At 40.9% G+C, this 25,627-nt stretch overlaps 1 protein-coding gene across 1 annotated transcript in view; it reads left to right on the top strand.

Moving 5' to 3' along the window:
* Window positions 1-25,627, top strand: part of zgc:162472 (uncharacterized protein LOC553495 homolog) — a 66,206-nt gene that overhangs the window by 17,387 nt on the left and 23,192 nt on the right. Inside the window, 21 exon segments of the mRNA XM_034192977.1 lie at window positions 608-662; window positions 800-934; window positions 3,218-3,451; window positions 3,607-3,670; window positions 3,752-3,941; window positions 9,246-9,358; window positions 9,440-9,791; window positions 10,009-10,119; window positions 12,959-12,995; window positions 13,081-13,191; window positions 13,287-15,030; window positions 17,120-17,244; window positions 17,335-17,519; window positions 17,628-17,691; window positions 17,795-17,948; window positions 18,035-18,161; window positions 18,245-18,278; window positions 18,366-18,464; window positions 18,550-18,859; window positions 23,493-23,814; window positions 23,903-23,970. Coding sequence (XP_034048868.1) covers window positions 608-662; window positions 800-934; window positions 3,218-3,451; window positions 3,607-3,670; window positions 3,752-3,941; window positions 9,246-9,358; window positions 9,440-9,791; window positions 10,009-10,119; window positions 12,959-12,995; window positions 13,081-13,191; window positions 13,287-15,030; window positions 17,120-17,244; window positions 17,335-17,519; window positions 17,628-17,691; window positions 17,795-17,948; window positions 18,035-18,161; window positions 18,245-18,278; window positions 18,366-18,464; window positions 18,550-18,859; window positions 23,493-23,814; window positions 23,903-23,970 — 4,634 coding nt within the window.

Below are 25,627 nucleotides of genomic sequence, written 5' to 3'. Positions count from 1 at the left end.
CGACTTTGGAGAAGGCCTATGGTAGAGAAATGAACATTCAATACACGAGCAACAGCTCTGGTTGACATTCCTGCTGTCAGCATGCCAATTGCACGCGCCCTCAAATCTTGCGACATCTGTGGCATTGTGCTGTGTGATAAAACTGCACCTTTCAGAGTGGCCTTTTATTGTGGGCAGTCTAAGGCACACCTGTGCACTAATCATGGTGTCTAATCAGCATCTTGATATGGCACACCTGTGAGGTGGGATGGATTATCTCAGCAAAGGAGAAGTGCTCACTATCGCAGATTTCGACTGGTTTGTGAACAATATTTGAGGGAAATGGTGATATTGTGTATGTGGAAAAAGTTTTAGATCTTTGAGTTCATCTCATACAAAATGGGAGCAAAACCAAAAGTGTTGCGTTTATATTTTTGTTGAGTATATTTTTAACATATTTTTGTGCGTAAGTTTATTTGCTTTTTATTTCTGTACTTCTTTGTAATTTTTGTTGAGGTTTTATGTGTTGAATTACTTTGTAATTTGAATTGTTGTCATGCACTTTGAATAGCCTGTCCTGAGAGTGCAGTATATAAATACAATTATCATTATTATGTCAATCTTTCAGAACAAGTTCAAAAAAGAAGAGCGAGAAAATGTTTGGAGGGTTGATAAAGCTTTCAGTAAGTAAACATCCCTGTCGTTCATTTTAGATTTCTATGAAAATACATGGTTAAACATTGGGTTATTGATATTCCTGATCCATTCATCAGTGATTGTAGATACTTTTCCCTCAATTTTATGTCTTTGCTTACTTTAGGAGAGAAGCGCAGTCTGGACATTCATTACTTTTCAAAGCTGCTAGAGAAGATTTTGGAAGTTCAGAAGAATAAGAAGAAGCTGAAATCATTGTCTGTGAAAAAATCCTCAACAAAACCCAAGAAAAAAGCGACTGGTAACTGTTTGTCAGTGCTTATTGTGTTTGTAACTCATTTGTCTAAGTCTGAAGCCATCTTTACACTACACTAATGTGTCATCAATGACTCCCGAATCTGCACATTTTCCATCTTTCAATGCTATGCTGGAAGCTGATTAGCTCATTCAGTTTTTTGTTATCTCCTGATAGACTGAGCACACCTGAATAAGATCCATTTGCACAACGGTGAATATCAGTAGTGCTTCCTTGTGGCCTGTATTGGTTTTTGCAAAGTATTCGATTGAGTTGACCGGACTGCTCTCTGGGACATCCTGAGAATTTGTGGGATCCTCAAGAAGTAGCTGTACGTCATAGCCAGCCTGTCCACAGACACTGTGAGTGCTGTCTGGAGTGGAGGCAGAGACTCTGAGTTTTTCCCAGTGAAAGCTGTGTTGGTCAGGGGTGTGTTCTGATTCCCACACTGTTCAGTCTGGGAGTTGGGTAGGGCTGCGGAATCCAGCAACGTGGGTGCTTTTGCTGTTGAGGAAAGGTTTGCTGACCTTGACTTCGTGGATGATGCTGTGATATTTGTGGAATCGATGGATACTCTTGATTGCAGCACCTGAGAAGTTGAGGAATCAGAGTGTCTGGGTTTGTGATGGTCTTTGATCAAGACAAAGCACCAGGCTTTTAATGACTTCTGGACTTAGCCATCAGAAGTGTATCTGTATGTGGTGAAAGTGTTGAACTTGTAGAATGAGTGGCTTATCTTGGCAGTGACATACATGTCTCTGAATCCTCAGTCTTCAAGAAACACCTGGCAAGAGCTTATGGAGTCATGAGGTTGTTGGAAAGAGGTGTTTGGTGATGATGTCTTTGCAGGAGAACAAAGGTCCTAGTCTTTGGGTCCAGGTGCTACCTGTCTATTGTGAGACTTGGAAGCTAACCAGTGACCTAAAGCAACGACTGGATGTCTTTGCTACTAGGTCTCTTCAAAGGATCCTTGCACATTGTTGGAATGACTTTGTATCAAACAAGCACCTACTTAGAGAGACTTAGATGAGGAGTATGACTGGTGCTGTGGAAAGCATCAGCCTTGATATTTTGGGCATGTAGCATTTTTCTCAAGTGTGCATCTGCTTGAGAGTTGAGGACCTCAGAGGTAGCAGGGGGTGGTAAAATCACAAGTCAGTATTTCAATACATCCACTTGGGAAATGATTCACAATATTAATACCAGCATTTTGGCATCAAAATTCTATATCTTGAAAATGACCCTCCACCCCTTGAATGTAACAAAGTATGGTCTATTTTCAATTATCTGGCTATTCCGCTGTGTGTAAAGTTTGTCCATGTTCTTCAAAAACTTTATAAACACCATTCTTTCACAAAGGTTTTATTTCAGTAAATATTCAGTGTGAATAACAGAACTTAGGAGGAGGCCATGCTCTTCAAAAACTTTAAAAACACAAACCATTATCAAAGGTTTTATTTCAGTCACACTGTGTGAATAACTGAACTTAGGAGGAGGCCATGCTCTTCAAAAAATTTATAAACACAATTCTTTCACAAAGGTTTTATTTCAGTCACACTGTGTGAATAACAGAACTTAGGAGGAGGCCATTCTCTTCAAAAACTTTAAAAACATAAACCATTGTCAAAGGTTTTATCAAATTCTTTAGCCTGACATCTTGTTTTTGGCTTGGCCATGACACTTGATTTACTACAACTTGCAGTGCTGTGACTTGAAATTACATGTGTAATTGCATGATCGCTGTAATAATATCAGTACTTATGTAGCTTTTGTGACTGCTCTAAAACAAGTACTACCAATTCAGGAGCATTAAATATCATAAACTTGAATGTTGTGTTCAATGCAGGGTTCATCAAAACTAATCATGAAGTCAAAACAATTACATTCTAAAATTTCGAAAGATGTTAAAATTACAGTATATATTGCAGTTTTCTTTTTTGCATGGGGTGGGTTTTTTTTGTCATGGTCACCCACTTCCTATATGAAATATCTCCCAAATTACACAGTGCACAATCTCGGAAGTGAATGTAAGCATATTTGAAAAAAAAAAAAAAATTCTACCATTACCACATCCTGCTGTCAGAGGCTCAATAAGACCGAGGGGACGTCCACACCTCACCTGGCTGTGGCACATGCATGCTTTTTTCAACAATTGGGGATGGACTGGTTGTGTGGCTGTGATGAAGCGCAGCACCAGCACATGTTCCCAGACCTGCCTTGACTGGCGCCAATGTGAGTACTTTAATGATTCTTGCAGATTCCATCATTGTCTTTTTTTCATGCACTCAGGCAAAAAAGCTGCACGAAACCTGAGTGATGTGGAGGAGGAAGATGAAAAAGAGAATGAAGTCCTTGACTTGGAAAAGGAGGAAGGAGAAAAAGAGAATGGAGACGTCGGTGATGAGGAAGGAACCTCAATTTCTGTGCCCAAGGAAAAACATAAAAGGAAGAAAAAGAAGGAGGCCACAAATGAAAAGACAAACAGCAAGAACAAGAAAATGGGTGACAATTGTCATTCTGAAGGTAAGGAGGAGTTCACCACACAATATCCAGCACAGTGCGACTCGAGTTATCTTGTTTGAAAATGCATTCCATAATTGACAAGTGAAATTCCAAATTTTCTACAGATAAAATGAATTTGAGTAGTTATGAACATTTTTTTCCACTTCTGCTCTCAGGGGAGGCCTGCATTCCTGAAGACACTGAAGCAGCTCTTCCTGAGGACAGTACAGTTTCAGATAGGTAATATTCAGATCCCAGTATTTCATGTTGTTTTTTGTGGAAAAATGCTTTAATTTTTGTTTGTTTTTTCTTAACATTCAGGCCTGAAAATTGCAGTGGTGAGAATCCAGAGCAGGATGCTGCAATCAAGCCAGCTAAGCTCTCACGAAGCAGAACAACAAAAGTGCAGCTGCCGCTGAGCAGGAAACTGGGCAGAAAATCTCTACAGCCGTCCATAAAGCCCAAAGGTGGTGAAAAGGAAGACGGCGTGATCGCTGGAACCTCTAAAGAGATGGTTGGGATACAAGTTCTGGTTTACTCTTTCATAATGGCACTAATTATTATCAAAATCATTTGGAACCCCACATCATGTTTTCTATGAAACAGTGAGAGCATGTGTGTGGTTTTGGTGCTGTGATTTGCAAGAGAGCTTAAGCTGCAGATGGAGAGAAGCCTGTCTTCTGGGTCAGACTAAGAAATAAAAAAAAATTCAACGTGTGATTAGTCCCGGACTTACACAAACACTGGGATTCTCTTTTCACAACGGCTAAACTATCAATCAGTCAATCAATTTTATTTATATAGCGCCAAATCACAACAAACAGTTTCCCCAAGGTGCTTTATATTGTAAGGCAAAGCCATACAATAATTACGTAAAAACCCCAACAGTCAAAACGACCCCCTGTGAGCAAGCACTTGGTGACAGTGGGAAGGAAAAACTCCCTTTTAACAGGAAGAAACCTCCAGCAGAACCAGGCTCAGGGAGGGGCAGTCTTCTGCTGGGACTGGTTGGGGCTGAGGGAGAGAACCAGGAAAAAGACATGCTGTGGAGGGGAGCAGAGATCAATCACTAATGATTAAATGCAGTCTAAGTCTATAGCAGCATAACTAAGGGATGGTCCAGGGTCACCTGATCCAGCCCTAACTATAAGCTTTAGCAAAAAGGAAAGTTTTAAGCCTAATCTTAAAAGTAGAGAGGGTGTCTGTCTCCCTGATCTGAATTGGGAGCTGGTTCCACAGGAGAGGAGCCTGAAAGCTGAAGGCTCTGCCTCCCATTCTACTCTTACAAACCCTAGGAACTACAAGTAAGCCTGCAGTCTGAGAGCAAAGCGCTCTATTGGGGGTGATATGGTACTTTGAGGTCCCTAAGATAAGATGGGACCTGATTATTCAAAACCTTATAAGTAAGAAGAAGAATTTTAAATTCCACAACCCCTGGCAAAAATTATGGAATCGCCGGCCTCGGAGGATGTTCATTCAGTTGTTTAATTTTGTAGAAAAAAAGCAGATCACAGACATGACACAAAACTAAAGTCATTTCAAATGGCAACTTTCTGGCTTTAAGAAACACTATAAGAAATCAAGAAAAAAAGATTGTGGCAGTCAGTAACGGTTACTTTTTTAGACCAAGCAGAGGAAAAAAAATATGGAATCACTCAATTCTGAGGAAAAAATTATGGAATCACCCTGTAAATTTTCATCCCCCAAATTAACACCTGCATCAAATCAGATCTGCTCATTGACATTGACCCTATGCCATGACATTGACCCTATGTGTCTTTTTGCAAGGAATGTTTTTGCAGTTTTTGCTCTATGGCAAGATGCATTATCATCTTGAAAAATGATTTCATCATCCCCAAACATCCTTTCAATTGTCCAAAATATCAACATAAACTTGTGCATTTATTGATGATGTAATGACAGCCATCTCCCCAGTGCCTTTACCTGACATGCAGCCCCATATCATCAATGACTGTGGAAATTTACATGTTCTCTTCAGGCAGTCATCTTTATAAATCTCATTGGAACGGCACCAAACAAAAGTTCCCGCATCATCACCTTGCCCAATGCAGATTCGAGATTCATCACTGAATATTACTTTCATCCAGTCATCCACAGTCCACAATTGCTTTTCCTTAGCCCATTGTAACCTTGTTTTTTTCTGTTTAGGTGTTAATGATGCCTTTCGTTTAGCTTTTCTGTATGTAAATCCCATTTCCTTTAGGCGGTTTCTTACAGTTCGGTCACAGACGTTGACTCCAGTTTCCTCCCATTCGTTCCTCATTTGTTTTGTTGTACATTTTTCGATTTTTGAGACATATTGCTTTAAGTTTTCTGTCTTGACGCTTTGATGTCTTCCTTGGTCTACCAGTATGTTTGCCTTTAACGACCTTCCCATGTTGTTTGTATTTGGTCCAGAGTTTAGACACAGCTGACTGTGAGCAACCAACATCTTTTGCAACATTGCGTGATGATTTACTCTCTTTTAAGAGTTTGATAATCCTCTCCTTTGTTTCAATTGACATCTCTCGTGTTGGAGCCATGATTCATGTCAGTCCACTTGGTGCAACAGCTCTCCAAGGTGTGTTCACTCCTTTTTAGATGCAGACTAACGAGCAGATCTGATATGATGCAGGTGTTAGTTTTGGGGATGAAAATGTACAGGGTGATTCCATAATTCTTTCCTCAGAATTGAGTGATTCCATATTTTTTTCCTCTGCTTGGTCTAAAAAAGTAACCGTTACTGACTGACACAATCTTCTTTTCTTGATTTCTTATAGTGTTTCTTAAAGCCAGAAAGTTGCCATTTGAAAAGACTTTAGTTTTGTGTCATGTCTGTGATCTGCTTTTTTTCTACAAAATTTAACAACTGAATGAACATCCTCCGAGGCCGGTGATTCCATAATTTTTGCCAGGGGTTGTATTCTAGAATTAACAGGAAGCCAATGAAGAGAGGTCAATATGGGTGAGATATGCTCTCTCCTTCTAGTCCCCATTAGTACTCAGCATTTTGAATTAACTGAAGGCTTTTCAGGGAGCTTTTAGGACAACCTGATAATAATGAATTACAATAGTCCAGCCTAGAGGAAATAAATGCATGAATTAGTTTTTCAGCATCACTCTGAGACAGGACCTTTCTAATTTTAGAAATATTGCGCAAATGCAAAAAAAGCAGTCCTACATATTTGCTTAATATGCGCATTGAAGGACATATCCTGATCAAAAATGACTCCAAGATTTCTCACAGTATTACTAGAGGTCAGGGTAATGCCATCCAGAGTAAGGATCTGGTTAGACACCATGTTTCTACGATTTGTGGGGCCAAGTACAATAACTTCAGTTTTATCTGAGTTTAAAAGCAGGAAATTAGAGGTCATCCATGTCTTTATGTCTGTAAGACAATCCTGCAGTTTAGCTAATTGGTGTGTGTCCTCTGGCTTCATGGATAGATAAAGCTGGGTATCATCTGCGTAGTATGATTCAAACCACCGCAGCGCAGTGCCTTTAATACCTATGGCATGCTCTAATCTCTGTAATAAAATTTTATGGTCAACAGTATCAAAAGCAGCACTGAGGTCTAACAGAACAAGCACAGAGATGAGTCCACTGTCTGAGGCCATAAGAAGACCATTTGTAACCTTCACTAATGCTGTTTCTGTACTATGATGAATTCTAAAACCTGACTGAAACTCTTCAAATAGACCATTCCTCTGCAGATGATCAGTTAGCTGTTTTACAACTACCCTTTCAAGAATTTTTGAGAGAAAAGGAAGGTTGGAGATTGGCCTATAATTAGCTAAGATAGCTGGGTCAAGTGATGGCTTTTTAAGTAATGGTTTAATTACTGCCACCTTAAAAGCCTGTGGTACATAGCCAACTAATAAAGATAGATTGATCATATTTAAGATCGAAGCATTAAATAATGGTAGGGCTTCCTTGAACAGCCTGGTAGGAATGGGGTCTAATAGACATGTTGATGGTTTGGATGAAGTAACTAATGAAAATAACTCAGAACAATCTGAGAGAAAGAGTCTAATCAAATACCGGCATCACTGAAAGCAGCCAAAGATAACGATACGTCTTTGGGATGGTTATGAGTAATTTTTTCTCTAATAGTTAAAATTTTATTAGCAGAGAAAGTCATGAAGTCATTACTAGTTAAAGTTAAAGGAATACTCGGCTCAATAGAGCTCTGACTCTTTGTCAGCCTGGCTACAGTGCTGAAAAGAAACCTGGGGTAGTAAGATGTGATGAGTAGTAAGATGTCCTAGCTTTACGGAGGGCTTTTTTTATAGAGCAACAGACTCTTTTTCCAGGCTAAGTGAAGATCTTCTAAATTAGTGAGACGCCATTTCCTCTCCAACTTACGGGTTATCTGCTTTAAGTTGCGAGTTTGTGAGTTATACCACGGAGTCAGGCACTTCTGATTTAAAGCTCTCTTTTTCAGAGGAGCTACAGCATCCAAAGTTGTCTTCAATGAGGATGTAAAACTATTGACGAGATACTCTATCTCACTTACAGAGTTTAGGTAGCTACTCTGCACTGTGTTGGTATATGGCATTAGAGAACATAAAGAAGGAATCATATCCTTAAACCTAGTTACAGCGCTTTCTGAAAGACTTCAAGTGTAATGAAACTTATTCCCCACTGCTGGGTAGTCCATCAGAGTAAATGCAAATGTTATTAAGAAATGATCAGACAGAAGGGAGTTTTCAGGGAATACTGTTAAGTCTTCAATTTCCATACCATAAGTCAGAACAAGATCTAAGATATAATTAAAGTGGTGGGTGGACTCATTTACATTTTGAGCAAAGCCAATTGAGTCTAATAATAGATTAAATGCAGTGTTGAGGCTGTCATTCTCAGCATCTGTGTGGATGTTAAAATCGCCCACTATAATTATCTTATCTGAGCTAAGCACTAAGTCAGACAAAAGGTCTGAAAATTCACAGAGAAACTCACAGTAACGACCAGGTGGACGATAGATAATAACAAATAAAACTGGTTTTTGGGACTTCCAATTTGGATGGACAAGACTAAGAGTCAAGCTTTCAAATGAATTAAAGCTCTGTCTGGGTTTTTGATTAATTAATAAGCTGGAATGGAAGATTGCTGCTAATCCTCCGCCTCGGCCCGTGCTACGAGCATTCTGGCAGTTAGTGTGACTCGGGGGTGTTGACTCATTTAAACTAACATATTCATCCTGCTGTAACCAGGTTTCTGTAAGGCAGAATAAATCAATATGTTGATCAATTATTATATCATTTACTAACAGGGACTTAGAAGAGAGAGACCTAATGTTTAATAGACCACATTTAACTGTTTTAGTCTGTGGTGCAGTTGAAGGTGCTATATTATTTTTTCTTTTTGAATTTTTATGCTTAAATAGATTTTTGCTGGTTATTGGTGGTCTGGGAGCAGGTACCGTCTCTACGGGGATGGGGTAATGAGGGGATGGCAGGGGGAGAGAAGCTGCAGAGAGGTGTGTAAGACTACAACTCTGCTTCCTGGTCCCAACCCTGGATAGTCACGGTTTGGAGGATTTAAGAAAATTGGCCAGATTTCTAGAAATGAGAGCTGCTCCATCCAAAGTGGGATGGATGCCGTCTCTCCTAACAAGACCATGACTATGAGAATACAATTTTGCAAGTGCACTGTGTTTTTGTGTGAGCAGCTAAAGAGGCAGAAAAAGTGTCGGTGTGTGTTACTACTCATTACTCAGTTCAAACATGGACAACAAAAAGTGCCCTTCTAACTCGTATCAGGTCCTACTGTGTACAGTTACTTTGTCACAGTTCATGGTTTCTCTCACCTTCAGGTTGATAAAGACCCGTCACCTTTTAGGCCAGAAAATGACCTGAAGACAAGCAGCAAAGACGTCTCCTCTGAAGATGAAGACTGTTCTGTTCAGCCCCAGAGACCTACCAGGTACAATTCTTTTAAATCTAAACTATCATCCAGAAAAATGACTCCAAGTCCTGTTTTGTAATGTTTTTTTTTTTCTTTAAGATCGGGGAGAGTGCCTAAACCTGTTGAGCACTTAAATTACCCTGCCAAGGAGGATGCACACTCCTCTGCATCTGAAAGCACCCCTGGCGCTTCCTTTCCAATATTTCCCTCTCGCTCTGCCAAGAGGGCGAGACAATCAGCGCAACCACCTGCTCGTGAGCCCAAAAAACCCAAACTTGTCACACTCAGAGCTTCCCAGACAGAATACAGTGATGAGGAGGAAGAAGATTTTGATGAGGATCCGCAGTCGGCGTCGTGCTTCATCAGGGACAGCAGTGCTCCTGCATTTGTCCCTGCCACTCTACGCTCGCCACTGCCAGTGTTTGCAGAGGTGGAGGAGACCGTGGAGGAGGTACGAGACAATCTACTCTGTCATGTCACCTTATTCCTTTTGTTTTTGTTTTGTAAGAGTTTATTCTTTTCCTCACTTCTGCAAGCATGTTTGAGTTACTCAAGTCCGTATTTTGTGTTTGGAGATGAGCTAGATTTTCCATTTCTCTTTCTTTTCTGCATGGATTTACACTTCATAACCTATACCCCTCCACTCTGCCCTCCCATTCCATGCTTAGCTTGATATCTTGTCCAGTATGGCTGATATGTTGAGCTTTGCCCAAGATGCTCTGTGCCCTGATGCGACGGGCACAGCAGAGCCATGTGAGCATCATTTGGACCTCCAAGTTGTAAGTGTTCCATGTCTAAATGTAGTGTTCATGATTAAAATATAACTGCCACTCACACACACACAATGCATTTGGGGAGATACAAGTTGCACTGAAATGATAAGTCTGTTTTTGTGTCTCTCAAATATGTTAAATTACTTTTAAATTAATTAAAAATTGCTTTTTTACTGATAAAATGGTTAAATATTTCTGCTAACCCTGCACTCTGGGACCTATAACTAATCCACTCAAATAGGGTTTTGGCAGTTAGTTAATTTCCACTTCATAGAAAAACTGTATTAACTCATGAGTCATTTGAATGCTAATTGAGATAAAATTAAAATCCTTTGTTGTATGATAATCTGTGAGTATTAAGATATCTTTTTATGGTTTTAGTATATATATCGGGAAAATATAGTTCTTTTGAATTTGAATAAAAAGAGTAACTGACATAGTTGTTTATTGATATATGTCAGAGCAAAGTTTTAAAGTATTTCAGAATTATGAGCATAGTATGGACAGATTGTCTTTTGTGCCAAGAAATGAATGAATTTATGATAAACTGCAAAACATGAAATCTCCAGGGCCTTTAGTTATCAAACTGTGCATAGAAAAGGTTGTAAATGTTGCAGGTGTGTAAGTAAAAAAAAAAAAAAAAAAAAAAAATTCACATTCATCAAACAAACTCTGCAGTCGTATGCACATAGTATCAGCTATTTATAAATCCCACATATACTAAAGTACATGATTGTGCATTTTCATCACCATTTGCACTCAGAAACACCCTCAAAGATCCATATATGGTAATAAAACATAATTCTGTTGCTTGTGTTTCTCAGCAGAATAACTGCTTAAGTCCCGGTTACACGGCACTAAAGAAGGATGCCAAAACAAAACAAGAAATCTGGACTTACGTTGAATTTCGGAGACATCATTTAACCATCGTCCAGTTTCGTTCCTGTAGCTGGCATTTTGCCAGAATTTTCAAACTGTTGAAAAATGTGAATGAATCCTGATGACGACCTCAATTCTGTTTTGCTTTGTGTTGACGGTTCCTCATCGTTTGCGTAGTTCCCGTACCGTCAGTGTTCTGTTTGATTGTCGTCCATTCTCCAGCCTCTCTCTCTCTCTCTCTCTCTCTCTCTCTCTCTCTCTCTCTCTCTCTCTCTCTCTCTCTCTCTCTCTCTCTCTCTCTCTCTCTCTCTCTCTCTCTCTCTCTCTCTCTCTCTCTCTCATCTCTCTCTCTCTCTCTCTCTCTCTCCAGCTTCTCAACGTCTCTGACTTCAACGTGCATGTGTGCGTACATGTTGTCAAGACAACGCAGCTGCTTGTGGCTGTGGACAGCACAGACTCGCTGCAGAAATAATCACAAGCTGGCACTTTGTTTTGATTTTGTTTTAAAGCGTCAAGGTTGCCATTTGCTTCGTTTTTCTTTTGTTAGTTTCGGTTTTGTTTCAGTCTTTTGTGCACTCTGCACTCACAGGCTTTTCGGTGATGGGAGAGGTCCAGGCTCATTTGTCCACTTTTTCTCAACAATTTGTGATTCTGGGATTTTTTTATTCGTTCAGTGATCACATTGTGCCGTGTGACCCGGCTTTAAAAGCGAAGAAAAACTACTTTTCTGAAATGGGGAGCAAGGTCACAGCAGTGAGACAAAAATAAATAAAGTAAATGTGCCACTAGATGGCGACGACTCATCCACCAGTAGTTGTTGAACCTATTTGTAATAACCGTTCACTGACTATTATCATGTTGTTTCATAATTTAGACACCAACATTGCTTTTGCACATTATTTTAAGAAGCTTTAACACACTCACTACAACAACTAGCATAAAACTTTCGAATTAATAAGTAGACAGTTAATAATGTCTTTATTAAGATAAAATCTCTTCATGAAATTTGAGCAGTGAAAATAACTGATTAATTTTTTTTTTTTTTTTGTATAAAATTGCCAGAGGGAAACTATTTGATTTGTGCCTTGTAACACCAGGTGGAGATTGAGGTGCTTGTTGATGATAAATGTCTTTTATTTATTTATGTTTAAATGATGAGGTGTAAAGGTGTTTTTTAGTTCACATAGGTGTCTTTTGTGGATTTCGACACCGATGAGGCTACACTGAGGCTTATCAGTTTGAGGAAATAAAGAACATATACGCATGAGGTTACATGTGACAGCAACAATGCTTCCTTGTTGCAATATCCCTGTTGTACCACCAGATAGTGTGTATATTTACACACAGTTCTAAGTATTGTGTAGACAATATTAACAATAAGAAAAATGTATATTAACAATTCTTTTCTGAAATTTGTGCTGTAATGTTTATGGGTAGTCTAACAAAATAAGCCTAGGGACAAGGTGATTTTCAAAACTTATATAAGTCACAATTTATTTATTTATTTATTTTTTGTTTTAGTAGTTTGGGAGGTCCTGTGATTTATGCTCCGGTAAGACTTATATACCGAAAATTCACGTTTATTATTAATAATAATAATTATAATAGCTATTTATATAAAACTTTCCCAAGAATCAAAGCACTAAACAAAATAAACTCCAGTAATAAAAATAAATGCCAGTAATAAAATGTACATTACAACAATGCACAAAAATCCCAAATTAAAGAACAGATGAAGGTGCGACTTATACTCTGGTGTGATTTATATATGGTTTTTTCCTCTTCAAGAGGCATTTTTTGACAGGTGCGACTTATACTCTGGAAAATACAGTAAGCATTCATGATAATGTTTTGATTTTACCCTTTCAAAATTTGGGAAAGGATTAGCTTTTAAAAGGGTGTTATTATTTACTTTTTAAAATTAAAAATATATAGCTCAGTGTGGTATTATTTGTTTGCCTTTCAGGATGTTGTAGAGTTCATGTCTTCAGAAAATACAGATGGTATGTTGGATTTTTTTTCTTTAGTAATACAATTTAAAAAAGAAAAGAAAAGTATTTATTATTCTTTTCTGTCTTTGCTTTTTAGTATCTGAGCAAGAAAGTTACAATGATGCTGCTCAAACTTTGTTGACGATTGGCAATCCTGCTCATTTAACTTCTCAACAAACTCAGATAACCTCACAAGATCATCCAGCAGGTACTGATAGAAGCCATGAAGCTCTCAGTGGAATTTCTATTCAGTCTTTGTCAGCTGAATTTAAACAAAATGTATATGTGACATTCTGCTTGCAGGGCCATCTGCAGTAATTATGAATAAAACCATCCAACTTAAAAATCATTGTAGCAAAGAGATTGTGTCACGCTGTCCTTCCCAAGAACACAACAGTCCTGCTGAGATTGTAGGCTGTGGTTCGAGAGTCATGGAAACACCACAGTCTACCGACGCAATGGAAATGGAAACTGCCCCAACCAGCAATGATTTAATATCTCAGTTTCAGGATATGTCTGTTGTTGAAGCTCCTGATCTGACATGTAGTGAGCAGAAGACTGTTTCTGATGTTGATGCTAAGCCTCAAGCAGAGTCAAATAGAGGGTCCTCAGAAAAAATATCCAGTCAGAACACCACGAGAGGACGTTTGTTCAGAGTGAAACCAAAACCTAACCTTGACGCACGCTCAAGGGTTGCACAATCAAAGTTGCAACCATCTACTTCCACTATAACCCCAGAAGACCACAGTACCACCATTGCACTTGAAATCACTGCATCTCAAACAGGTACTGAGAAAATAATTTCAAAGGCAGGAGATTGTAGTTCAGTGTCCTTAGAAGAGGACATTCCTTGCACTGAACTTAGCCTTACAAAAGAGTCATCGGTGGCTGATGCTGTGGATCTTTTTCAGTTAGAATCCTGCTTAGATCAGGGTTTATTAGAAAAGCATTGTGTCACCCTTTCTGAAGGACAGTGTGAACCAGATTTGAAGCCGGTTTCCAGAAATTCAGATGCAAATTCAGAAACAGTGGATGAAAACCTGATCTTCCATGCCAGTGCAGCTGGAACATCTAATTCATCTTTTACACAATCAGACATTGGACAAGTGTCAGATGCCATTTCAGTCCCAGTTAGGGTGTTCCAGAGTCAGAAAGAAGAGAATGAAGTTGGATCCCCGTGCCAGACCAAGAAAACACGTTTCCATAAGGTTAAACCCAAACCCAACTTGGCATTGAAACCAAGAGCTGTACATTCCAAACCTCAAACCACAATGGATACTGTTGCACTTACGGAATCTTTGACAAAATCCTCAAGCCCATTATCAAACCCTGAACATGCTGTCAAAACAATAGAGGAAGTAACTGTCCCTGATGTCGCCATGCATGAACAGCCATGTCAGAGTTCTGCTTCTGCTTCAGTGTTGATCCCACCAGTGGAAATAGGATCTGCTCATATGGCAGAGGAATTAGCTAAGGCTGATGGTGAAACAACAGATGTTGTACTTGTCGATTACACAGACTCAACTTCAGCAGCAGCTGAAAAAATTATACCTCAGAAACGACAACGCTTTTCAAGGCTCAAACCCAAACCCAACCTTGGATTATCCTCCAGAACGACACAGCTAAAAAAGGATATTGGTAAACTGCCAACATCTGAAATCACCGACAGTCAGTTTGTAGATCTTGACTCTATTCCTGAAAATAAGAGCGGCGATGAAATGTCAGTAATAAGATCCACAGGGGACATGTCAAGTCCACACAATGTAGATGCTGGACCTGCTTCACAAGAGGACAGCAAGGGGCAAACATCCATCAGAAGTACAGTGTCAACTAATGAACCAACAGACAATCTTCCTACAGTCTCACAGCCTTCAGAACATAGCACCATCGAGTCAAATGTCAAGTCTGCACTTATTGCTGATGTTCACGCTGCACCAAAAAACACCCAACAGAGATCTACAGAGGTGAAAAGTCAAGATCCAGCCCAACATTGTCCTGAAGCTAGTGGAACTAATCAAAGCACCTCAGACCGTTCTGAGGACAGACTGTAAGTCAGAAATGATGCTGTTCCTATTAATGTTGACTAGGGCTGCCACAAACGATTATTTTGATAATCGACTAGTCACCGATTATTTTTGCGATTAGTCAACTAATCAGATCATACATAAATTGTGGCTTATTGCGCCAGCGTGCAGCTGCTCTTATATAACCAACATTAGCTTCAAACTTGAAGTAACTAAAAATCAAGACAATTTAGGTGATGGTTCATTCAACTTTTACTTGGTAACATCGCCCATTGAAGAGGAACATGTTTTTAGCACTGTAATGTAGCATTATACATTAACTGAAGCATTATAGCATGTAGCAACTGAACTGAAACTGAAGCATGTAGCATTATACATAACTGAAGGCTTTTCTTCCCTGAAAAGCCTTCAGTTGATTCAAAATGCTGCAGCTGGAGTACTGACGGGGACTAGGAGAGAGCATATTTCACCCATATTGGCTTCTCTTCATTGGCTCCCTGTTAATTCCAAAATAGAATTTAAAATTCTTCTTCTTACTTATAAGGTTTTGAATAATCAGGTCCCATCTTATCTTAGGGACCTCTTAGTACCATATCACCCCAATAGAGCGCTTCGCTCTCAGACTGCAGGCTTACTTGTAGTTCCTGGGGTTTGTAAGAGTTGAATGGGAGGCAGAGCCTTCAGCTTTCAGGCTCCTCTCCTGTGGAACCAGCTCCCAATTCAGATCAGGGAGACAGACACCCTCTCTACTTTTAAGATTAAACTTAAAACTTTCCTTTTTGAAAAAGCTTATAGTTAGGGCTGGATCAGGTGACCCTGAACCATCCCTTAGTTATGCTGCTATAGACTTAGACTGCTGGGGGGTTCCCATGATGCACTGAGTGTTTCTTTTTATTCACCTCTTTTTGCTCTGTATGCACCACTCTGCTTTTAATCATTAGTGATTGATCTCTCTTCCACAGCATGTCTTTTTCCTGATTCTCTCCCCTCAGCCCCAACCAGTCCCAGCAGAAGACTGCCCTTCCCTGAGCCTGGTTCTGCTGGAGGTTTCTTCCTGTTAAAAGGGAGTTTTTCCTTCCCACTGTCGCCAAGTGCTTGCTCACAGGGGGTCGTTTTGACCGTTGGGGTTTTTCTGTAATTATTGTATGGCTTTTGCCTTGCAATATAAAGCACCTTGGGGCAACTGTTTGTTGTGATTTGGCGCTATATAAATAAAATTGATTTGATTTGATTTGATTTATAAAACATTAGCATTATCACATTTCCTATTCAAACATGACATTGCAGTTATAACATTACAGCTAACATATATGTGCTAAGGCTAATGAACTTATGAAATTGTCATCGTTAATGTTACCATTTACGGCTAAGTAAGTACCTCACTATAGACGTTAATGTTAGCAGTTAATGAGGCAGTTAGCTTACAGAGATGACTCTCACGTCTTCTGAATCAGCCACAACGTGTTTCATTTTCATTTATTTATATAGCGCCAAATCACAACAAGGTTGCCTCAAGGCGCTTCACACAAGTAAGGTCTAACCTTACCAACCCCTAGAACAACAGCGGTAAGGAAAAACTCCCTCTGAGGAAGAAAACTCAAGCAGACCAGACTCAAAGGGGTGACCCTCTGCTTGGGTCATGATACAGACACAAATTACAAATTACCTGTTTCCTTCTTAGATGCTCCTGCATCTCTGTTGTACTGCTGTGGAAGGCAAGTTCTGCCTTGCAGATTTTGCATTGTTTCTTCTCTTTAATTTGGTTAAAATGCTCTCAAACTTTTGAGCTCCGTTGCCGGCTAGCCATGATATTGCTTGGGTATAACTTTTCCGCTGATGTCACGGCTGTCCCGGATTTTCACTACTGTGCATGTGCATCAAGGACAGAAAGGCAGCGGAAGGTACAGCAGCAGTTTTGAGAGAAAAACAAATCTTAGAAAAATAAAAGATTACGTTGATTATTAAATTAGTCGCCGACTATTTTGACAGTTGATGTAATTGTGACTAGTCGTCTAATTGTGGCAGCCCTAATGTTGACACATGATTGTACCATGAGACATTTATGAACAGAAGTGCAGGTAGTGACTGTGCCGTTTTCTTTCCCAATATAAGCAGAAATAATGTTCAGCCAGAGGTCGCTGGGTCATCAAGAAAACCTTGTAGGGGCCGACTTCTGAAACCCAAACCCAACCTGGCATCCAGGGCTAGACCTCCACAACTTAAAAAAGTAGTAGCAGGTTTGGCAATCCTGTAATGGGAAGTGGGGGGGGGGGATTTCAAGTGAATGCTGTCTGAATATTTGGGACCTGTTGTCTTCATTCTTATAGATTCTGCTGCTTGTGAAGAAGTCAGGCAGGATGCAGTTTCCCAAAAACACATACCTGAACTCGTTCGTAACATTGAAGGACCAAAAGAAGGCACAAGCGCACAGCTCAGCAATAAAGGCCCCCTTACAAGTAGTGCTGGGTCTCTTTTGGGCTGTGAGACCCAGGTATCAGCAGATTGTAGTCTGGTAAGAGGAGTGACCACCATGTGAAGGTCTTTGTGTCATCTGATCTTTCTAATGTATTGGTGTCCAGTTTGATCCTCAGTTGGTTGTCCTGTTCTCTGTCGGTCACAGTATGCAACTACATCAAATGAAGAAGTGACCCAGAGTTTTCCAAGTCTGGCAATATTTTCAGACAGTAAGTCGATCATAGCTAACAATGCATTTGCAGTTTTGTTTGTTTTTTTAATACCTCAGTTGATGTTGCATAATGGATAGTCTCTCCGTTGTGTGTGGCTCAGTGCTGCCAAAGCCCCTCCCTTCAGACCCAGATGAACCATTTTTCATTCTGTCGCTGACTGAGGTTCCAGTTAGCAGTGCAGCGGAGGTGCTGGAGAGTGGGCTGGAACCTGTCCCTTATCTCTGTGCAGCAGATACACCGACGGAGCAAAAGAGGTTCATGACTTTTAAAGAGTCCTAACAGGTTGATGTGCATGAACATTGGTTTGAGTCGATTTTATTTATTTTTTTGCACCATTCAGTCTTGTTCCTGGAGAGAGTTTGGCAGCAAGAGAAGACAAGACCATCTGTTCTGATCTTATGCCAAAGGAGGAGCGTGGTGAGACACGCTTCACCAGTGTGAATGATACGAGGCAAGACGTAACTTCAGTAAGTGAGCTTGGAAGAAACCGTCTGTGGCTGTAATGTGGTATAATGTCAGTATTTGTCATATATTTTCTTTTTGACATCAGGGTGCAGCTGCAGAGGAGCTAGTTGATCCAGAAGGTACTTGTTTGCGTTTCCTTTTTCTTGACTAGTGCTTAATTTGATATCAGCATTGCTTAGGGTTCATTGTGCATCTTCATGGAACAGAGAGCAGCACGGCGCCGCAACCCAACTTGCCAGAGACTGCAGACAACAGCGATCAGCTTGATTCAACAAGTCACAGCCTAAGAAGCACCAGGAAAAGAGGTGGGAAGAAGATAAACACATACATGCACGATGACCAGTTTGACTTCTTGTTTTTTCTTCATGTGCCTGTCTTTCTTTGAAATAGTCCATTTGGAGATGAAGCACATCAGTACAAGAAAGAAACAAGCCAGTGAGCCCGTTGCTCATAAAGAAGTAGAACTGAGCCGCATGCAAACAAACACAACCGGAGGATCAGCGTGTTTCTGCCCCGCTGTGCCACCAGAATCCTTTGAAGCATTAGCAGCAAGCCATGAGGTTCATATTGATCCACAGAAAGGAAGCACTGATCATGACATTGAAAAGGAGGCTGTTAAGGCAGCAGAGGACAATGAAGACACCAGTATAGGAAAACGGACACAGACTCATCAGACTCTGAAAACACGAAACATTAACAGGTGAGGAAAAGCAACTTCTGCATAAAGTGCATTTTCTGGGGTTTAAGGTGCATCTGTCAAAAAATGCCTCTTGAAAAGGAAAAAAACCTTAAACACCACCCCTTCTTTCTGTACTAGCCACTCTTTTAGTTGGGATTTTTGTACATTGTTGTAGTGTACTTTTATTATTGGCCTCCATTCATTTATTGTTGAGGTTATTTTGTTCATTGCTTTGATTCGTGGGAAAGCCCAATATAAATAGTTGTTGTTGTTGTTGTTCTTATTGGTAGTAGTACTAATAGTAGTAGTAACAATTGCATGATTTTGTAGTGTTTATAATTCTTACCTGAATGTAAGTTGCAAGATTTCTCAAATTAGTTAAAAAAAATGAAAAAATACTTAGGAAAATATGGTGTACATACACTCAACAAAAATATAAATGCAACACTTTTGGTTTTGCTCCCATTTTGTATGAGATGAACTCAAAGATCTAAAACTTTTTCCACATACACAATATCACCATTTCCCTCAAATATTGTTCACAAATCAGTCTAAATCTGTGATAGTGAGCACTTCTCCTTTGCTGCGATAATCCATCCCACCTCACAGGTGTGCCATATCAAGATGCTGATTAGACACCATGATTAGTGCACAGGTGTGCCTTAGACTGCCCACAATAAAAGGCCACTCTGAAAGGTGCAGTTTTGTTTTATTGGGGGGGATACCAGTCAGTATCTGGTGTGACCACCATTTGCCTCATGCAGTGCAACACATCTCCTTTGCATAGAGTTGATCAGGTTGTCAATTGTGGCCTGTGGAATGTTGGTCCACTCCTCTTCAATGGCTGTGCGAAGTTTCTGGATATTGGCAGGAACTGGTACACGCTGTCGTATACGCCGGTCCAGAGCATCCCAAACATGCTCAATGGGTGACATGTCCGGTGAGTATGCCGGCCATGCAAGAACTGGGACATTTTCAGCTTCCAAGAATTGTGTACAGATCCTTGCAACATGGGGCCGTGCATTATCCTGCTGCAACATGAGGTGATGTTCTTGGATGTATGGCACAACAATGGGCCTCAGGATCTCGTCACAGTATCTCTGTGCATTCAAAATGCCATCAATAAAATGCACCTGTGTTCTTCGTCCATAACAGACGCCTGCCCATACCATAACCCCACCGCCACCATGGGCCACTCGATCCACAACATTGACATCAGAAAACCGCTCACCCACACGACGCCACACACGCTGTCTGCCATCTGCCCTGAACAGTGTGAACCGGGATTCATCCGTGAAGAGAACACCTCTCCAACGTGCCAAACACCAGCGAATGTGAGCATTTGCCCACTCAAGTCGGTTACGACTGACAAACTGGAGTCAGGTCGAGACCCCGTTGAGGACGACGAGCATGCAGATGAGCTTCCTTGAGACAGTTTCTGACAGTTTGTGCAGAAATTCTTTGGTTATGCAAACCGATTGTTTCAGCAGCTGTCCGAGTGGCTGGTCTCAGACGATCTTGGAGGTGAACATGCTGGATGTGGAGGTCCTGGGCTGGTGTGGTTACACGTGGTCTGCGGTTGTGAGGCTGGTTGGATGTACTGCCAAATTCTCTGAAACGCCTTTGGAGACGGCTTATGGTAGAGAAATGAACATTCAATACACGAGCAACAGCTCTGGTTGACATTCCTGCTGTCAGCATGCCAATTGCACGCTCCCTCAAATCTTGCGACATCTGTGGCATTGTGCTGTGTGATAAAACTGCACCTTTCAGAGTGGCCTTTTATTGTGGACAGTCTAAGGCACACCTGTGCACTAATCATGGTGTCTAATCAGCATCTTGATATGGCACACCTGTGAGGTGGGATGGATTATCTCAGCAAAGGAGAAGTGCTCACTATCACAGATTTAGACTGGTTTGTGAACAATATTTGAGGGAAATGGTGATATTGTGTATGTGGAAAAAGTTTTAGATCTTTGAGTTCATCTCATACAAAATGGGAGCAAAACCAAAAGTGTTGCGTTTATATTTTCGTTGAGTGAACATAGCAGTCTGATATTTTCATGGTTTCAGCCCTATGGCAGCAGTTTCTCTAGGCTTTGGAAAAGCCCAGGCCTGTAAATTCAGGCATATAGGTACGGTATTTGGTCAATTTCTGCAGTTGTTTTTACGCCACCACAATGTAGGCAAATGAAGCAATGAAGATGTGCTTGTAGCACATTTTAAGGGTTTTAAGAAAAATATTGTGTTAACTATTTAGGAATTAGAATTAGGTGTTGATGCAAGTGAAGGAAGCCATAATTAGGCTGAAAAAAAGTCATCAGACAGCAAGCAAAGCTTTAGAGTGGCCAAATCTACAATTTGGTATTATTCTTTAAAAGAAGGAGTGCACGGGTGAGCTTAGAAATACCAAAATGTGTGAGAGACTATGAAAGAATTATTTCATTGGTGAAGAAAAACTTCATCACAACATCTAAGCAAGTCAACAACACATCGTTAAAAAGAAAAAAAAAACTGCCCAGTTCTGTAACAAAATGCTTCAGATGAACTGAAACAAGGTGGGAAGAGACAAATATAGAGAAGGAAAGGAATGGCTCATTCTCCAAAGTATATCACATCATTTGTCAAATAGGTTGGAGACAGTGGTATGGACATCTGTGGTTAGATGAACTTTGATGAACCAAATCAACTGAAAATTCAGCTTCATGTAATATTGTGTAGACAGTGCTGGATGGTTAGCGGGTGCTGAAGAGTTCTGATCGGGATTATTTCACAGCATAGGGGGGAACTTAGTGAGGCCTAGCCGTGCAATGAGCGTTGCAGGCGCACGTATTGGAGAAGGGTCCAGGGACATACCCTCGCCCCAGAAAACTTTGAAATTTATAACCCTTTGAAACAGTATTACCTTCATTTTTTGAGGACCACTTTGTGTTGCTAACTGGGATGTTAAACATGCAACATGTCCTTGGAAAAAAAGGGGGGACAAAAACAAAAAAGCTCCCCCTATTCTGGTTAAATCACAACATAGGGTCCCCCTGTGCTCAACTGTGCTGGCAGGAACCCTGTGCTGGATTGATGATGGAGTAGGAGCGGGCATGGTCATCAGTGAGAGAGACAAATTTCAGACAGAAATATAATAAATCAAAGATGGAAACAATTACTTTTTGACACCTCACACACACACACACACACTGTGGTTATGTTCTAAAACAACACAGTCGCACCTCCACAGGGCCCAGCAGAAAGATTTTGTAGAAAGACAAAGGTACGCAGTGAACGTCTCTGCCATACAGTGACTGTTTTCACACAGTAAAGTACTAAATCAGACATGGACTTCATAGTGTGACTCTTTTAGGGCTGGGCGGTATATCGACACTGAGAGTTATATTGATATATTTTTAAAAAGAGATACGAGTATGTAAATGGGACAGTGCTGTAATAACGATACCTTTCATGTTGCGTTACAAGGAATTTATTTATTTGTTTGTTTTATATTTTAATAAAAAAAAATCTGTAATTTGACAAAACAATTAGTGTGTGCAGTCCAAAGGAGTCTACTTTGAATTAGGATATCAGACCCCCAGGTGAGTAATTGTAGCTTTTGCAGCTGTTTTTTTTAGGCCCCTCCTGCTTCGGCCTTCACCCACTTTGCCTCAATTCGGATGACGGACTGCTTCAAGTGTAGTGCACTGAAAACAATGTCAAATATATATGTGTTGTCTTTAATTCTGATGTGTGCTATTATTACATTCAACTAGTAATAATTGTGGATTAATTGCTGTATTTTATCTGAGGTAATTGGAGTGTAAATGTTATTTCGTTGTTGTTGCACTCGTGTAATGACAATGACAATAAATCTGATCTCATCTGAGTTTTTGCACCAAACTAGTAAAATTAAATAAATAAACAAAAACCTGCCACTTACACTCTGGAAAATATAGTTCATAGGCAACACACACACTGAAACTCTGCCCCCATGTCCTGTGTAGGCACTTTGCCGCATCCACAGCACCATGTTACTGCCTTGGGTGCTGGATGGCAACCGCTCAGGCAGACAACTGGCATTCCCACATCTCTAAGATAACCGCAGCCAGGTGAATCGTGGGCATCCCGTTGGCTTTCTTCAGCTACTGGGGTCTTCAGCATTCAGGCCACATGGCAAAAATGTCATATTTGACACTCCCTCACAATGCAAGTGATACTCTTCATCCTAGTCTCTCTTAGAAACTGCTCGTTTGATACAAATTAATATTAAATATTTAATGCCGATGAAGGAAATTAACATTGAGTCATGATTAAAAACTTTTCCCCATTTACAAATTTGTTCAAACTAAACGTTTTTTTTTTTCTATTCATATCTTGTTAATTATTTGTTTTTCCATTGTTAGATTTTTTGTTTTTATCACAGAAAGCACTTATACACAAATGTAGCATTACAACGTTAAAGGGCAAGTGTTAACCATGAATGTTGAAAGTCAGTATTGCTTTCAACTAGAATCAAGTAAACATCTGCTGAGTATTTTTACTTAAAATTGTTTGAATTGATTTAAATCCCCACTAATGCAGCAGGTTCCACCAGAACCACGAACATCGGCTGACTAACAAAAACACGAACACCACACAAGGGTAAATCACATTATTTCAATCCCTGCAGAAAACCCAAAGAATTCCTTCCCTTCCTGTCCAAGAAGACCAGCAGGCCCACATCAGATGTCCGTCTGCAGGAGATGGCAGCGTCCTTGGACCATAAGGGTAAAGCTCTATGCAGAAGAAGAAAGCTGTCCACCCCAGCACTGCCAGCTTCAGCTTCACACGCAGATGCTGCCACCTGCAGTGGGGCAGACAAATCAGAGGAAACCCGGCTGACATCGACCACTACCCCGACACAACCAAACACGGATGTGGAGCAGACCGCTAAGGCCAGACCACAATCAAGATCAAGCCCGACAGCCAGCACCTCTCTGTGTGCACCTCAGGTCAACGGGGTGGACGGGGAATGTTCACGCATCCTCACCGAGTTCCGATTACACATCAGTAACAGCTGTACGTTTGTTTGTGTTGTAGGTTCCACCTGCCCAGAATGACGGCACAGAGGGCAGCTCACCAGAAGGAGAGTCCATCAATGTGTCTCAGTACTTCTTAAGTGACATTTTTACAGATGTGGTCGAAGGATGAACATTGTACATTAGTGGACTAATAAATTAGACTTTTTTTAAAGTTTTGTTAAGATATCACTGCAAATATTAATTTTATAATGTATTTTTCACAGTTTTGTATTTTACGTTGGACTGAAGCAGTACCTTGTAAACTTACCATTTTAAACAGAAAAGGACTGGAAAAAATAATGGACTTTAATGTACAGTTGAAATACATCAAGTCTTTGGATGTCACTCCTAAATATACTCTAACAGACATGTTTCTGAATTTCACAGATTTGTTATGTTCAGAGTTTTCGAGTTGATGGTGTAAATTCCGACACATGGGAGGGGTCTGCGAACGCCTTGAGAGGGAGCACGTTTTGGGAGCTCTTGTTTTTCTGATGGGGTGCATGGCACGGTAAGTGATGGGTATAGACGGCTGTGTTTTGGTTGGGGGTGCCTACGGCCCACAGTAGCCTTGTCATCACTCTTAATAAAGCGCACAAAGTGGAACGAGTCTCTGAGCCTGCTGTTGGATTGCTACATTCAGTGTCAGAAGTATAACTTCACGTCTGCTGCCAGAGAAGCTAAGTGGCTAATGCTCGGTGAGCAACATGTGGTCGGGGAAACCTATTCAAGCTAAGGTGGAGGAGGAGAGTGATGAGCAAGAAGTCGATGATGCAGCTGGTGTGTGGAAGACAGCAGCACACGGAACAAAGTGAGACGCGTATAAGAGAACGACCACGGAGGTGGACCAGGACTGCTCTGATGCAGGCCTGGAGTTTGTTACTGCAGCGAGAGCTAAAGACGTGTCTGGACACAGAGTCATGAGGAGAAGCTGAGCCAATTAGGATGCGACCCCGTCGCCTCCCACTTGTCCGGCAGACTGTGGCAGATAAGGCGCTTCACTGATTCATCCACCAGCCCCTGGGCCTCCCAGGTTGTCATGGTCCCCAGAAAGCACAAAGAGGAATGGCATTTTTGCGTGGACTTCAGATCTCTCAATGATGTGACCAAAAAGACCCCTACCCCCTCACCCACGTTGATGAGGTGCTCCACATAGTAGCAGGGTCGTCCTGGTTCTCTCTGGACCTGTGGAGTGGATATTAGGTCCTTCTTGCACATGAAGCCTGACCAAAAAGTGCCTTCAGAGCCAAAAGGGGCTTATGGCAGTTCAGAGTCCTTCCATTTGGTCTCTGCAATGTCCATGCCACATTTGAGAGACTGATGGACAAAGTGCTTGCTGGCATTCCATGGCAGGAGTGCGTTGTGTACGTTGACAACATCTTCGTGCACGGTGAGTCATTCCAGATGGCTCTTAATGCCTTCGGGTGGGCGCTGGAAAGGGTGTCAGCAACAGGCTTGAAGCTACGCCCCCTGAAATGCTCTTTTATAGAGCCAGAGGTCACATTTTTGGGGCACAAGGTTGGCAACGGTGGGGTCAGCACCATGGATGACTGTGAAAGACTGGCCCACACCCAGCAGTGTCCAGGAGTTGAAGAGCTTCCTGTGCCAGAATTCTTACTTAAAGGAAGTTTGTGAAGGGCTTTTCCACCTGCTAGAAAAAGGAGCAGGGTTTGATTGGATGATGAGCGCCAAACAGCTTTCACTTAACTCAACAGCTTTGGTGGAAGCGCCGATCCTGTCACCA

Source organism: Thalassophryne amazonica, chromosome 17 (assembly GCF_902500255.1).
Source record: "Thalassophryne amazonica chromosome 17, fThaAma1.1, whole genome shotgun sequence".
NCBI classification, from domain to species: domain Eukaryota; kingdom Metazoa; phylum Chordata; class Actinopteri; order Batrachoidiformes; family Batrachoididae; genus Thalassophryne; species Thalassophryne amazonica.
Note: the sequence above shows the minus strand (reverse complement) of the source record. Positions and strands in the feature narration are given on the sequence as shown.